Raw genomic sequence first — 14,113 nt, 5'->3', positions numbered from 1 at the left:
GTGCTCTGTCGCAGGATAATATGAAAAGATGTTCTGCTGGTAGTGGTAGTGTATGATTACAACAATATCATGCACAACAAACAATTGTTCATTTTCCGAAATATTACCATTCGCTTTGTATTAAAATGCATGTATTTTTCATACACAAATCAACTCCAATTTTCTTTCTCTGACATTTTCTTGGAACACTTGTTATGAGGGAATCAAAAGACGAAAAAAAAAAACAGAAATGTGTGTATGAGTAAATAAACATACGTATATACACAAGAAGATATCTCAAAATAATCCACCAGAAAGATGTTGAATTTCTTCATTCTCTCGTTCCATTCTTAACAATATGTAAAATGGAACGATTTCATACTTGAAGGGGTAATATTGTGCTAACAACATTGATTTAACGTTTTATTTTATTCATGATGAAAAAAATGTTGAATGCTTGGAAAATGGGAAAATATTTTTTTTTCCTTTTTCGAAAACATTTCACATTTTTGGGCCTCGTTTTGGATGAACATTAATGTGTGCAAGCAGTAACGGATGTCACCATTAAAACAACAGCATAATAAAAAAAAGGGATATAGGTTGTTTCTAACGGCTCAGCGATATCATATTCACTATGATATCATGATAATATAATTTATATAAATTTACGACAAGGGTGCTGTATGGATTCTTTATGTCGTAAGACTACTAATAAGGAAGTAGTATGTGTTTCATGAGTTTTTTTTTTTTTTAAGTCCTGGAGGCACAAGGGTTGGTATTTATAAATGGTTTTATTGTTGAATCAATTAATATTTTAATTTGAATAATGTCACCTCCTTGAAATGGAAACAGAAACCAAGGTTTTGCAACAAATACTTCGTTAGCTTTTTAATTGAAATTGCAAACAAAACCAGGAAAAAAAATCACAAACGTTACAATCAGCAAATATTCCTGCCAAGCGTGAGCCTTCAGGAATGTTCAGGGATGATGGAAAGAGGTGTAACACTCATCTAATGCAGCAAATGTCAAAATTTAGTTTGGGATGCGATTTGCTCCGACACTGTAGCACCGAGCTATTTACATCTGTCATGTGTCAATTTCATTAACATCCTGGGAAATTTAATCAACGAAAGAACAAGCACCCCCAAATCTAAACTTTCCTGAAGCAGCGAATTGGGATTGGGATTGGGATTGCATTAGAACGATCGAATTCTGCAAGTGTTATGGGTACAACAATAATATTTCCTTGCTGTGAAATGTATTGTTTTCGCTAGAAGGAAATTCGTAGTCCAAGAAGAAGCTAGGCTAGATATGGTGATTGTCACTCGAGGTCGAGACAGCATAGTGTGACAAAAATAAAAACACGGAAGGAGCAATTTTTGCTTACCCAAAGTTATTTTTCTCTTTTAAGACAAAACTGCCGGAAAGAGTCTGCGTAATGTTGAATACTGAAGTGTTTTTATGCGACCACATTCCCCAAGACCATATCAAAATGCAATGATGTATCATCACATCATATGTTTCTACTCCAAGGGTTCCATAGAGTACCAAAAAATTATCACCAACGACCACTTAACTTATATTCGTTCCAGGTTTTTGATCGTTTGTTTAGGTGTTCGCGCTGTTTGAATTCTATTTTTTACGACTCAACTGTGGAAATAGGTTCATGCTCAAGAAACACCTCAGAATTCACTTAACCAATTTTCATAAACTTTTCACTGATTGCATTCGTCAATACCTTTCGTTTGGTGGACACAGACTTCTAGAGTACGTATTGGAGTAGATATATTTGAACTAACTTAGAACCACTTTGCAGGAAAATTCCATCTGAAAATAAAAATATCAGAAAATTTTTGGCTGCGTAAAAAAACTTTCCCCCCTTACTAAAGTTAAGTCTAATTTAAGCAGTGGAGTAGTCATAAGACTATTTCAATAATTTGTTAAACTTGCCTCTGTACCACCCAACTTCGAAAGTATTTTGTGGGCTGTGGGTGGTACTTTTTCAAGGTCTCTCAATCGGTTTTGAATCAGGGTAACAACATTTTCCACTGGTCTAAATTTCGGAATTATACTATTAACTGAACTATTTGTAGACTCTTACGCTAGTAGAGGTCCATTACTAATATCAGTTCGATATGTTGCTAAAAAGCAAAGAACTTCGATAATTTTCAATACTATACGAAAACGTAACACCATTGAACTCCCATCTAATTTGTCTCTTTAAGACTCTGAAGCAATACTTAATTGGTTTTTCTCATCAATGTAATCTATTACCGCCTGTATATTGAACATATCTCAAGGTCTGTTCGTGCTTAGCAATTATATGCATTCATTAATTACTTTTGGGAAACATTTAATTTCGTCGACCATTTGGGAATACAAAGTTTATCAATTCACGAAACTTGAATTAAGATCTGTAACATTATACGAGCGTAGCATTACAATTTCATTTACAAGAACAAATATTTATTGTGGCTAAAATGTACTGGTTGGCAACATATGCCCCACTACATTGACTAGTCTTACAATTGTAAATGTGCCCCATAGCAAAAGTTGAATTTTTAAATGGAAACTGTTTATGGAAAATTTATTTTTGCACAATTTTCCAACAATATAAAAGAGAAAGCATCGTCGTGTGTGCAGCAGTGCAATAGTAGTGATTCTGAGGAAATGCTTATGCTATTTTGCTGTAAGCAATAAAGTGTCTTATGTAATTTTCTTCGGTTATTTATAACAACAATAATTTTACCGGAAAACATTTTGTAAGAAGCTCGAAGAAGCTTCACATTATATAAAATTTCATTTAGTTATGTGAAGCGCGCAACATGACATCAGATATTGAATGATTGACATACAAAACAACAATTTTAATTAATGTTGACTGAAGTCATTACACTCTTCAGACCTTTTACATTAATGATTTGTTTTATTAGAGAGGGATTCTTTTGAAAAACAGCCTACCGAAATCGGACGCATTTTCCAGTGGACTTTTTTATATGTGCCTAGAAAGGTATTCGACCCTAGAAGCCAAAACGGTGAACGGTGATCAAAAACCGAAAACTTGCACTTTTCTTACAAAAATTTCTCCAGTTACGCGAGCCGTACAGGGTCGTGTGGGGTGTCATTAGAAAGGTAATCACACGTACTGTTGAGCCGAATAATGCTTATTGTGTTTAAAATTAATCGACACTGAAATATGTGCAGTTGAAGTTTTCAACCGAAAACTTGCACTTTTCTTACCAATATTTCTCCAGTTACACGAGCCGTACATGGTGGTGTGGCGTGTCATTTGACAGGTAATTTAATGTGCTTTTGGGCCAAATAGGGTCTTATGTGGTTTGGATGCATCTATGATGAAATATGTGCACCTAAACATTTCAACTTCTATTTCATCGTAGATGCATCCAAACCACATAAGACCCTATTTGGCCCAAAAGCACATTAAATTACCTGTCAAATGACACCCTACACGACCATGTACGTTTTGTGTACCTCGAGAAATTTCAGTAAGAACAGTGTAAGTCTTCGGTTGAAAACTTCAACTGCACGTATTTCAGTGTCGATGAATTTTAAACACAATAAGTCCATATTCGGCTCAATAGTACATGTGATTACCTTTCAAATGACACCCCACACGACCCTGTACGGCTCGTGTAACTGGAGAAATTTTTGTAAGAAAAGTGCAAGTTTTCGATTTTTGATCACCTTTCACCAGCCACACAAACTTCAAAGAATTTTTTTGAAAGTGGTTTTGGCTTTTAGGGGCGAATACCTTTCTAGGCACATATAAAAAAGTCCACTGGAAAATGCGTCCGATTTCGGTAGGCTGTTTTTCAAAAGAATCCCTCAGAATGATTTATTAAGCTTCAGCAACTTAATGTTAACCATATGATACTTGTTTCTCAATTAATAGAAGCACGAAAATACATATATATTCAATATAAGATTTATGAGCTAATAGAAAAACGAATAATAAAACTTTCATGCGATACACGTTTTGTCATGGTATCTACAGAATTCTTTTGGCTGCAAAAACTTTCAAAAGTTAGTTTTGCTTGACTCTGGTTGAAACAATTAGAAAAAATTGTCAACGTTATACCGAGATTCTGTATAGAAAAGCGATAAGTTTCGAGGTTTTTCAACTTCTTGCTAAAATTAATATAAGTTTTTTTTCGGTGACTCGCAACTCTTTCAAAGATTACGAAATTCGCCTGTGTCGCTCAGACAATTGTTAACAGTTGTGCGGCTAACTCTTAAATCGTAACAAGTATTCTATAATACGTTGGGTTCGTTTGAATGTTCAGATTTTATGGTTGAACTAGTTCGTATTTTAACCAATGTATACCATTGTATCGTGACCTACCGTACGACGGTACACGTATAGTGCTGAAAAACGGTTAAGGGACCAGTTCTTTCCCAATTTCTTCTAAACGTCTAATCATCTGCTATCGACTGCAAAGACAAAAATGAGGGATGACCTCCGGTTAATGTAATCTTATACAGCAAAATGTATGTCAAAACAAATGAAGTAGAAGATTTTGTATCTTTGAACGTATTGAACAGTTGGATTAACAGATCTGAGTAAATCATTAATGCCATGTTCTCAACACCGGTTATGCGCCACAAATCTTCGTTTGACATGACGTTTGGCCAAAAGATCTTCAGAATTCATCTTAGACATTTATTGACAAAAACTTGGATCTGGAGGGGTGAGCTCCGGTTAATGTAATCTTACACAGCAATAGTACATTACTATGCAAGGGAAGTAAAGTGATATCTCGTATCCAGATGAGAAAAAGTATCCGAGGGCGGCAGCCCGAGGTACTTTTACTCATCGTGATACGAGATATCACTTTATTTTCCGTGTGTAGTACGACGTTTTACTATGCGAGTGATGTAAAGGTTATTGCCTATACATGTAATAGCCTTATTACATGCACCAGCATAGTAAAATGTATGTCAAAACAAATGAAGTAGACGATTTTGTATCTGTGAACGTATTGAACAGTTGGATTAACAGATTTACTCAGCCGTTTCTAAAAAGTTAGGAAAATTTTAAATAATAAAAAAAAATCTACTTGACTTCCTTTTGATTAGTAAGGAACATTGTCTTTGTATAAACATAGTTTTCTAAATTTTGATTGAATTTTATTGGCAATGAACAGCTATTGTACATACTAGAAGATATTTTGAAACGTTTCAACTACTTAACAAATGGAAATTAATTTCCTGGTGCAGCCACGATTCAAAAAAGCAAAAGGTGGATTTTCATACTGATTATTAATCAGGAAAAAAATATTCTATCACCTCAAGATCAGAAGCTAATCCTGTTATTCCTGACTTAAATGGATAATAAATTGAAATTTCTTACATCCTTGATACAGTATGTATTTTTGTCATAGTCTTCAACTTAATTGAAAGACTGAAAGAGTGACTCAAACCAAATATAATGAATGCGGCGCACGTCCATCCCATTCTCAACAAAAATCCTCGTTATTCATGTCCCTTTTATGGGCCTATGATGAGACAATACGATTCGACAAGTCATCCTAAATTAATAGCGAATGTAATGGTGCTGATCTGTAACCAAAAATCCAATCAAATCATTCAAAGTCGATGGTCCTACATGCTTATCTATTTATTTCTGGCCTATATATCCTTAATGATTTTATGGGACCACAAAAGGCGTATAATTATTGCCTTATTTAATAAAACGGCAACACTGCACTAAAATATATCATTCAATATATTAGACCCATTTCTCTGATGTGTGTAATCATGTGTGATGTGTAACGTAACATGTATACGAAGTTGTATTTTATGTGTTGCCGGAAAATTGACTCAAAGCTAAACACACAAACACAACAGAGAGAATGTGTTATAAATATTTTTTCGTTCGCTGTTGTAATGAAAATATAACATGTCCAAATAATAAATATTTATTTCGAGAAAATTATTGTTTTCCTCTTTTATGGTGTTTTATGCTTTATGTGGTTGACTTTTTGTTCGGGTGGATGATGGTTGGTTTGGTGCCCAGTCTGGACCGGTTGGCATTATTATTTTATGATTAACTCAACGCAATATTTGTGTGCGAAAACGTTGTTATTGTTTTACGGTTTTTGATTTCCTTAGCGTTATTTCGGTCATTCGGTTGTTGTGGTCTTTTGTTTGTGTTCCGGGTAGGGTTTTCGGATTAGATGATGAATAAACATGTTTTTGATTATACATCTAGCGTCCATAAAACGGAGAGATTTTGCTATGGTCGGAACGAACAATAGCTGTTTCAATATGTTGATATATTTATTGGTTGAAATAAAACCGAATTGCTTCGTTACAACAAATTGCATGTAATGAAATTATTCACTCGATTTATGTGTTTTTATGGAATCGTTCATGAATGGCACTATATGTAGAATTCTTAGTTGTATTCATTATACTTCTTGTAACAAGGAAAATCATCAGGGCAAATGCCAGAAAATTGTAGAAAATGTTTTCTAAAAAATAGGTCCTTCACTAAGCTAGTATGTACCCCTCGCATAGCAGTCTCCACCTCAAAGTGTAACATCATTGAACGACACACTAAAGGGAACAACCGCAAATTCGAAAATCTCTTTTGTATGGAAGCTACACATAAATTTTACCTCATAAAAAAGTTAAAATTGAAGTTAAAAAGGGAAATCAAAAATATCATGCTACAGGGAGATAAAGCTGAAATTCTTATGTTTTCTGATTTGATAGTTGTTGTGGTTTGTAAATGATCCCACAACAACAAATGAAAGTCAAGATTTTTTATTTTAGTATTTCATTCGTGTTGCGAGCTTGTAACTACAGTGAACAACATCTCAAATGTCTCACTGTCATTTTTTTCAGAGAATGTCATTGTGAATTTACAATGACAATAAAATTCTCAGAAAAATTTGACAGTGAGACATTTGAGATGTCGTTCACTGTAACAACAATACAGAAAAAAAAAATCTAGATTTTCATTTGTTTAACGAAATTCTTGTGGAATCCCTCACAAACGACAACAACTACCGAATCATAAAATTGAATATGTCGAATTTCCTTCTATCTTCCTGCAACTATCACACCTTATCAACTGTGAAGGAGTTTAGTCGACCTCAGTAGCGTATCAAAAGTCTCATAAAAGTCTAAACCCGGTAAAGAAACGAAGGCAATGTCGACAATAATCGAGAGATTGGTTAAAATAAACTGGAATTCAAAAGCGGCCTCGATAAAAATCGTCTTATTTAAGAATGTGCCCAGCATTGCCATAACATAACATAACAAAAAATCTTTTACTTCATTAGTGAACAGTATCATAGCACAAAATCTATTACTTCAACATTTTTGTCATACATTTCTTTAGCCAGAGATCATCGCTTATTATTGTCGTCGCTTTCGATAGCATCGTTAGAATCATGCGAGCAAATCACAGACATCTTTCGCTTCGACTACCACCACATACATGATCCTAATTTATTCCACAGAGATTAGCAGCAGCAGCTCGTCATGGGTCAACGAACGTTCTATTCTCTTTTTTTTCTCTTTAAATATCACATCGGCGACAATAATCACATAAATTCTGTGTTGGTTGAATTTATTAAATTATTTTTCCTAATAAAGTTAAATTTGAATAAATTAATAAAAAATTCATGGTTTCTATGTAATTTAAAATTAGTTGAGGATGAGTCCAACTTCCCCAGTGAAACGAAAACGTGAATGTTCTATATGCGACACAGTCTCTTGAACGGGCTTGTATCGAGTAAAATTAAATTTGAGGACCGTTTCGCAGATTTTTCGATTTCCATAATAACTTCATTGTGTAATTTATTCACCCAATATCGTGTCGCTGCTAAAAACCGAAAGTACAATAAATTGTCTTTAAGAATTAAATTACCGTTTAATTCGATTTCAAATTCTGTGTACTGATTGTGAATCTATATCTAAAATATCTTATACGTTAGACTAGACATGCTGTTTTCTCTGCTTCATACTTTTTCTATTCTCTCTCGTCATTTGTAATCTTACGCCGGCGAACCAATATATTATTGTAATGTGACAACACAAATCCCTTGACTTGGAAAATGATTTTTGTTATCCTCTTCGTACAACTACAGTTTAAGCCATAAATGGGACCAAACGATTATTAAATAAACCACATCTTGAACGACCACATCTGAACGACCGTATATACGAAAACATAAAATATACGAAAAGGAAAAATGTTTATTCGAATCGTATTATTATACACGTAACCAGAGTAACATCCATGTTACAAAACAAGCAATGCCACATTAAAAGAAATTCTTCAACGAAGAACGAGTTACAGAGAGGAATTAAATTAAAACTTTTGTGCTTTCTGAATAAATGTAGCACAACAACAACCAAAATTTTATTACACAAAATGGTTTTGTGCGACTAAATGTTTGGTACACCTTTTTCGAATTGGTACAGAATTGGGCGGAAGGAAGGCTCTCCATGAGCATGCAATACAAATTGATACTGAGTATATGTAATTTTCTATTCCGCTTTTTGGCGATGTGTATTTGTTATGTAACATGAACGTCAGCCACCAGTATACCATTTAGTATTATGCACTAAAATTCTTTAAAAAAAAAGACAATTGCGTACCGTAGACCGTACACTGAATGTACGATCCAGTATCTTATGTACAAAAGCTTATAAATTTAATCCGGAAATTGTTTGATTTCTTGTCTGTAACTTATGCATATTCCTATAATCGCATATTGAATTATTAATTGCACCGTAGACTTGTTTGTTGAGTTCAATACTCTTGTCTTGTTACTTGCCAACTAAAACTTTGTTTGAGTTTAAAGGATAATTGTGAGAGACCAAATGAGACATGTAAACTAATAAATTCATCGTAACCGACGAATATATGTATATACACACTCAACTTACAGTTATGTGGCCATGGCTTCGACAGAGAGAATAGTATACAACTTATGCGCTTATCCTGAAGACCGACCAGTTTACATCATTTCAATAATAAATCAATTGATCAAATCAGGAATTTCAATTCGTTTATGAATTCAAAGTTGTGCCTTCAGTTTTGAGTTCAAATTATTGACATGATTGTCTTCACGTCTCTACCAGTAATGTCTACAGGAATGTTGGTCGAAATGACAATTATCAGCACCTGACAATAATGAAGAATACTTTCAAGTCACAAGTAGGGGGTTAATATGATTTTGATTTCCATGTGATTGCACATAATATAGCAACTATTGTCCAGTGTTTAAAGAAAACCGGCGATGTTTCAATAAACCTGCTGACTTTTTGTGGGTGTTGTTATTTTTCGCAGTCGTGTTTGTATGGTTCAATATACGTGAGTAGTTCCTATTGGGAATTCATTTAAAAAAAGAAAATTTGGCTACATGTTGACAATAGTTTATTGCTCAGTCGAGGTATTGTGAGTTTAATGACAAAGCATTTTTTATGATTCATTATTTTCACTAACGTTAATTAAGCCATTTCGAGCTCCAACAACATTACCAATCTACAGACATGCATTTTCCTCGGTGTAAAGCACAATAAAAAAACCTTTATTGCCCAGCGAACCTAATACGATATATTAAAATACACTTTATGCTTATACTTGGGAGTGTTCAACCACGGCGGTTGAGGTAAATGAACGAAAACAATTCCATTAAATCAATTTGTATGAAAAATAAAGTTCAACCTTTGTTTAAAAATTGTGCCATTTAAATTAATGCTAGCAATTTATAATGAGAAAGTACTCAATTAGGAAAAACTGAAATTTGTCTTATGATCTAATCAAATTTTTAAGTCCCGTTAGAAAATAAATATGGGTTTGGTTGGACGAAATTATCCCAACCCTCAATTAAATTTTACTTGGAAAAATATTCATTACCTCTGTTAGTGGAAGGTTTTGTTTGTGCTATAAACATTGTAATGGTGTGTGTGAATGGATATCGAGTGTTTCACTCTTTTTTTGGTCCCCAATTCAACTTCTTAAAATAGAAAGTTCATCAGTTCAACGGTTCAACCCTAATTATGATGCGAAGTTCTTATTTGCTTGTGGTTTGTAGTAGGGTGGATAAAGTGTTCAGCTCACTCACACAATAAAAATTCAACAAAACTTCACGAGTGTCCTGAACCAATTTTTTATCGAAATACACCCAAACGCTGTGGACTGGTTTGAGTAGAGATACCCTAAAGAAGCTATAATGAGTGTTTGGTAAAATCCCGTCTGATGCTACCCCCATGCATAAAAGAAAATTTCATAATTTCACCACATTTCTAAACATTTCTGACTCATATGTCCAAATACGTGTAATATATTGCGAGACAATCAACTACATCTTAAAACCTGGTATCTGACCTCTCCGATGACACCAGACTAAATATATTTAAGTTGAGAAAAATCTGCTTTTCAATAACGAATTGCAGAAAACATTACCATTCTCTAAAACAACGTAATAGTAGATTATTATCGCCTTCGGCTCATGCAATAACTCCCCAAGTGTCTAAATAAACATGTGGACAGAGGTGAATACGCTATTTTATCTACTAAAGGCAAAATAATAGCACTTTTTCACTGCTATTATTTCACCTAGGTAGATAAAATTACTTTACTTGCAGCATCCCGCGAAAATGAGTCATTATCATTACACGTATGGCACTAGAATTAAAACTCAACTTCGCAGGGTTTTGCAAGTAAAATATCTTACTACCACAGAGCATACCACTAAGCAAGTACTGATCAGATAGTGAAAAATAATCATAACTGTAAGACATATGAGGCGCTGACAACTGTTGAATGTTGACAAATAATTGCTGCACCTGCACATGTTCATTAACATTTTCTATTGGCTATCTTTAACCAAAAATCGAGTAGATGGAATTTCAATATATTGAGACTGCTGAATATCTGAGATGACAGATGGATATGTCGAACAATAAGGTAAGCGAGGTAGTAGCTGACCGGCTAAGATCAGGATGATTTCTTTAGGCTCTAAAGATTAATTGTAACGTTAATTTGCGTATTTTCATTTGTAATTATTTTCCCAAACTGATAAATAATGTAGCTGGTCAGGTACACCTGCACGGTCAGCTATACCCTCGCTTACCTTACATCGATATTCGTTGGACATTTAACTTAAATGATTTAAGGCGAAAATGTTTCGTAGCGGGTGGTTAATTTCATGATATTTTCTTTTTTGTATGGGGTAGCCGGGCTGCGTCAGGTGCGATTTTACTGAACACCGATCATAGGTCCTTCTACTCAATTTTTTTTTCGTTCATGACACCCGGACTTCCATTAACCATAACAACAGATATCACAGCAGATACAGGTCTTTATTTCAATTTCGACGAGGCAAATAAGAACTTTCCTTAATTCTAAACAAAATTTTGAATTCATCGATAGAATATTAAATAAGAAGTTAAAAGTTCACCTTATTCGTACGAAACGAACTTAACGCTAGAAGTGTTAATGAAATGAATCCGTAAAGTACTAAAGTACACATTTTAAACTCAATATTTATACAACTGGAAATTCATTATCTTTCTTTCAATATTTTTTTAAAATATTTTTTTTTATAGATCCGATAACAATGCATCTGTATGCACATCGAAGCTAATCAGCTGGTTAAAATGTTTTTTAATCTATTGTAGTGATAGATTAGTTCACAATAATTGAACTTCGCCCTTGAAAATAAAAATCAATCTCCACGTTCATTGTCTGGATATTTTGTCTTGGGCTGGCAACGATCTATCGAGAATGACTTAATTGTTTACCTGACTTGACCGAAAATGTGATTTTAATGAGTGTAAGGTATATATAGCAATATTCGAAGGTTCATTTACACTCAAAGAAAACTGTAGCTCTTGTAATTGCATCGACATCGCCAGTGCGTTAACATGTTAAACATAGAGGTGAAAACGTGTCGTTTGAATGTAGATTCTGTATGATAAACTCAAATAAAAAAATAAAAAAAAACGTTGACAAATGTTTTCGACCAGCTGGTTTGTCGTATATACGTTGAATTTAACTCTACGCTTTGAAACAAATTTTCCGAATAAAATTCTTTCAGATTGTCTGGTGAACCGATAATATAGATACACAACCCGAATTCAATATAACAACGAATCTTATACATATAAATACTATGCATATATCTCTTACACACCAACTACAACAGTCATATTTAGTGCTACGAAATAAAATTCGGTTCATTCAAACACATCAAATAGCTCAAAATAGTAATATCTTTTAGGTTTCGTTACACCATGAAAATGGAAACATTTTGAAATCTTAGAAGGGCTTAAATCAACAATCGTATCGTATACAACCGAAAGATTATTGGGTGAGTTAATAAGTGAATGTGGGTAAGATAAGTGTAAACCTGGCAAAATTTCAGTTGAAATAGTCATGGCTTTGGTGAAGGTTGTGTTGACTGTGGTGCTCTTTTACTGTTTGATTGCAACACAAAGATACTGGTATTTTCTTATCTCATGGTTTGTTAATGTGGCTGTCATTGCATCGATTTCGTGGTGGATTGCCAGAAGAATTACGCGAGATTTTCTGTGCAAAACTATTTTTCCCAGAGTTGATCCAACGGGAAAAGCAGTTCTGATTACAGGTACTTTCATAAAAAACATTTAGCATTGAACAGTGTACTAATAAGAAAAAAAAAATTCAAACAGGATGTGACTCAGGATTCGGCCATATGACTGCTATAGAACTGAACCGAATCGGATTTTTCGTTTTTGCTACTTGCCTTGATTCGAATGGAGAAGGTGCTAAAGAATTGCTGACAAATGCACAATACCGAAATCGCATCGTAACCCTTAAAATGAACGTAACAAACCCTGATGAGATATCAGCAGCCTTTGATAGAGTCCAGCACGTACTAAGTGACTCAAGTTCTGGCACGAATGAATTATATGCAATGGTAAATAATGCCGGTATCGGACTATCCAGTCCAATTGAATGGGCGAAAGAAAATTCCCTAGATCCGTACGACACGCATATTGATGTAAATACGATGGGAGTGATTCGTGTCACGAGAAAATTTCTGCCATTGATTCGAAAGTCAAAGGGACGAATAGTTAATTTGTCTTCGATCGCAGCCCGTACTAATTTACTCGGAATAAATCCGTATTCTGTTTCAAAAGCTGCGACCTCTAAATTCACGGAAGGGCTTCAGGAAGAATTGGCTCCATTCGGTGTCACATCGATCGACGTTAATCCGTGGTTTTTCAAAACTCCAATATTAAATCCACAAAACATAATTACATCTGCGTTCAAGAGATACAACGAGTCGACCGAAGATGTTCGAACCACGTATGGTCCAGAATGGCTGAGAAGAGTCGCGAAGGGAGTGGTGACTTTAGTAACCGATCCCAATATAGTCATTCAACATCCAGAACAAGTTGTTGACACTCTCGTTGATGCAATTACTTCAGCTGAACCGGATGCAGTATACCGGGTTATATCGCCTGGTATAAGGGGAATTTTTTGGGTGATTTCCGATTTCCTTCCTTGGGAATTAATTATCTACTCCAGAAGGTTACTGAATAAACTTCAAGATTTGAGGAAAGTTAATGTGGATGAGTATCTAAGTGATTCGATGTTTAAGTAAACGTAATTACTGGTAAGACAGTAAAAATACCTAATATTAAATCTTCAAATAAAAATCGATGTTCTACCATCCGTTTTGTTAGCAGACCATTACAGAATTATAATCAAAAGAAAAAAAAAACAAAAAATTACTTTAGTTTCTAAGTTTCGTTCGGTGCAATTCAACAAAAGTCAATTACAGAAAATCTAGTACTTCATGCATGTGCAAATTACCGAATCCAGAAATACAACAGAAAACTTTTTTATTCATGATTCTCGATAGTTCATAGAAGAAAGTTTGAAATTTCCATTATAATTCTGTTTTTAAGCTTCGTCTAAATAGCAGTGAGACAGCAGTCGGACGTCGTCATCAGTTCAAAAAATGTATTACGTTTTATAAAGTTTGCAGCGTTGTCAACTTTTATATTATTAAAAGCCTGTCATATGTTTATCAGCATTTATTTATCTTTGATGCAGATGATGTAAGTTTTTAGGAATGAATTAAAATAAATGAAAATTGAT

The 14,113-nt window shown here is 34.2% G+C and overlaps 1 protein-coding gene across 3 annotated transcripts; it reads left to right on the top strand.

Annotated features, from left to right (window-relative positions):
- The first annotated feature begins 11,668 nt into the window (after positions 1-11,668).
- Positions 11,669-14,113, top strand: LOC119076902 (retinol dehydrogenase 7-like). Of its 3 annotated transcripts, XM_037183916.1 has the most exons (4): positions 11,669-11,803; positions 12,246-12,335; positions 12,390-12,611; positions 12,676-14,113. In XM_037183916.1, the coding sequence occupies exons 3-4, from the start codon at positions 12,401-12,403 to the stop codon at positions 13,611-13,613; spliced, it is 1,149 nt and encodes a 382-aa protein (XP_037039811.1). In that variant the 5' UTR covers positions 11,669-11,803; positions 12,246-12,335; positions 12,390-12,400; the 3' UTR covers positions 13,614-14,113. The 3 variants fall into 3 exon arrangements, with proteins under 3 accessions (XP_037039811.1, XP_037039812.1, XP_037039810.1); XM_037183917.1 differs by lacking the exon at positions 11,669-11,803 and having other exon boundaries at positions 12,066-12,335; positions 12,399-12,611; XM_037183915.1 differs by lacking the exon at positions 11,669-11,803 and having other exon boundaries at positions 12,067-12,335.

This window comes from Bradysia coprophila, unplaced genomic scaffold (genome assembly GCF_014529535.1).
Source record: "Bradysia coprophila strain Holo2 unplaced genomic scaffold, BU_Bcop_v1 contig_232, whole genome shotgun sequence".
NCBI lineage: Eukaryota > Metazoa > Arthropoda > Insecta > Diptera > Sciaridae > Bradysia > Bradysia coprophila.
Note: the sequence above shows the minus strand (reverse complement) of the source record. Positions and strands in the feature narration are given on the sequence as shown.

Coding starts and splice junctions, on each gene's coding strand:
- LOC119076902 (XM_037183916.1), top strand. CDS start 12,401: ATGGCTTTGGTGAAGGTTGTGTTGACTGTGGTGCTCTTTTACTGTTTG. Junction 12,612..12,675: donor AAAAGCAGTTCTGATTACAG/GTACTTTCATAA, acceptor AAATTCAAACAG/GATGTGACTCAGGATTCGGC.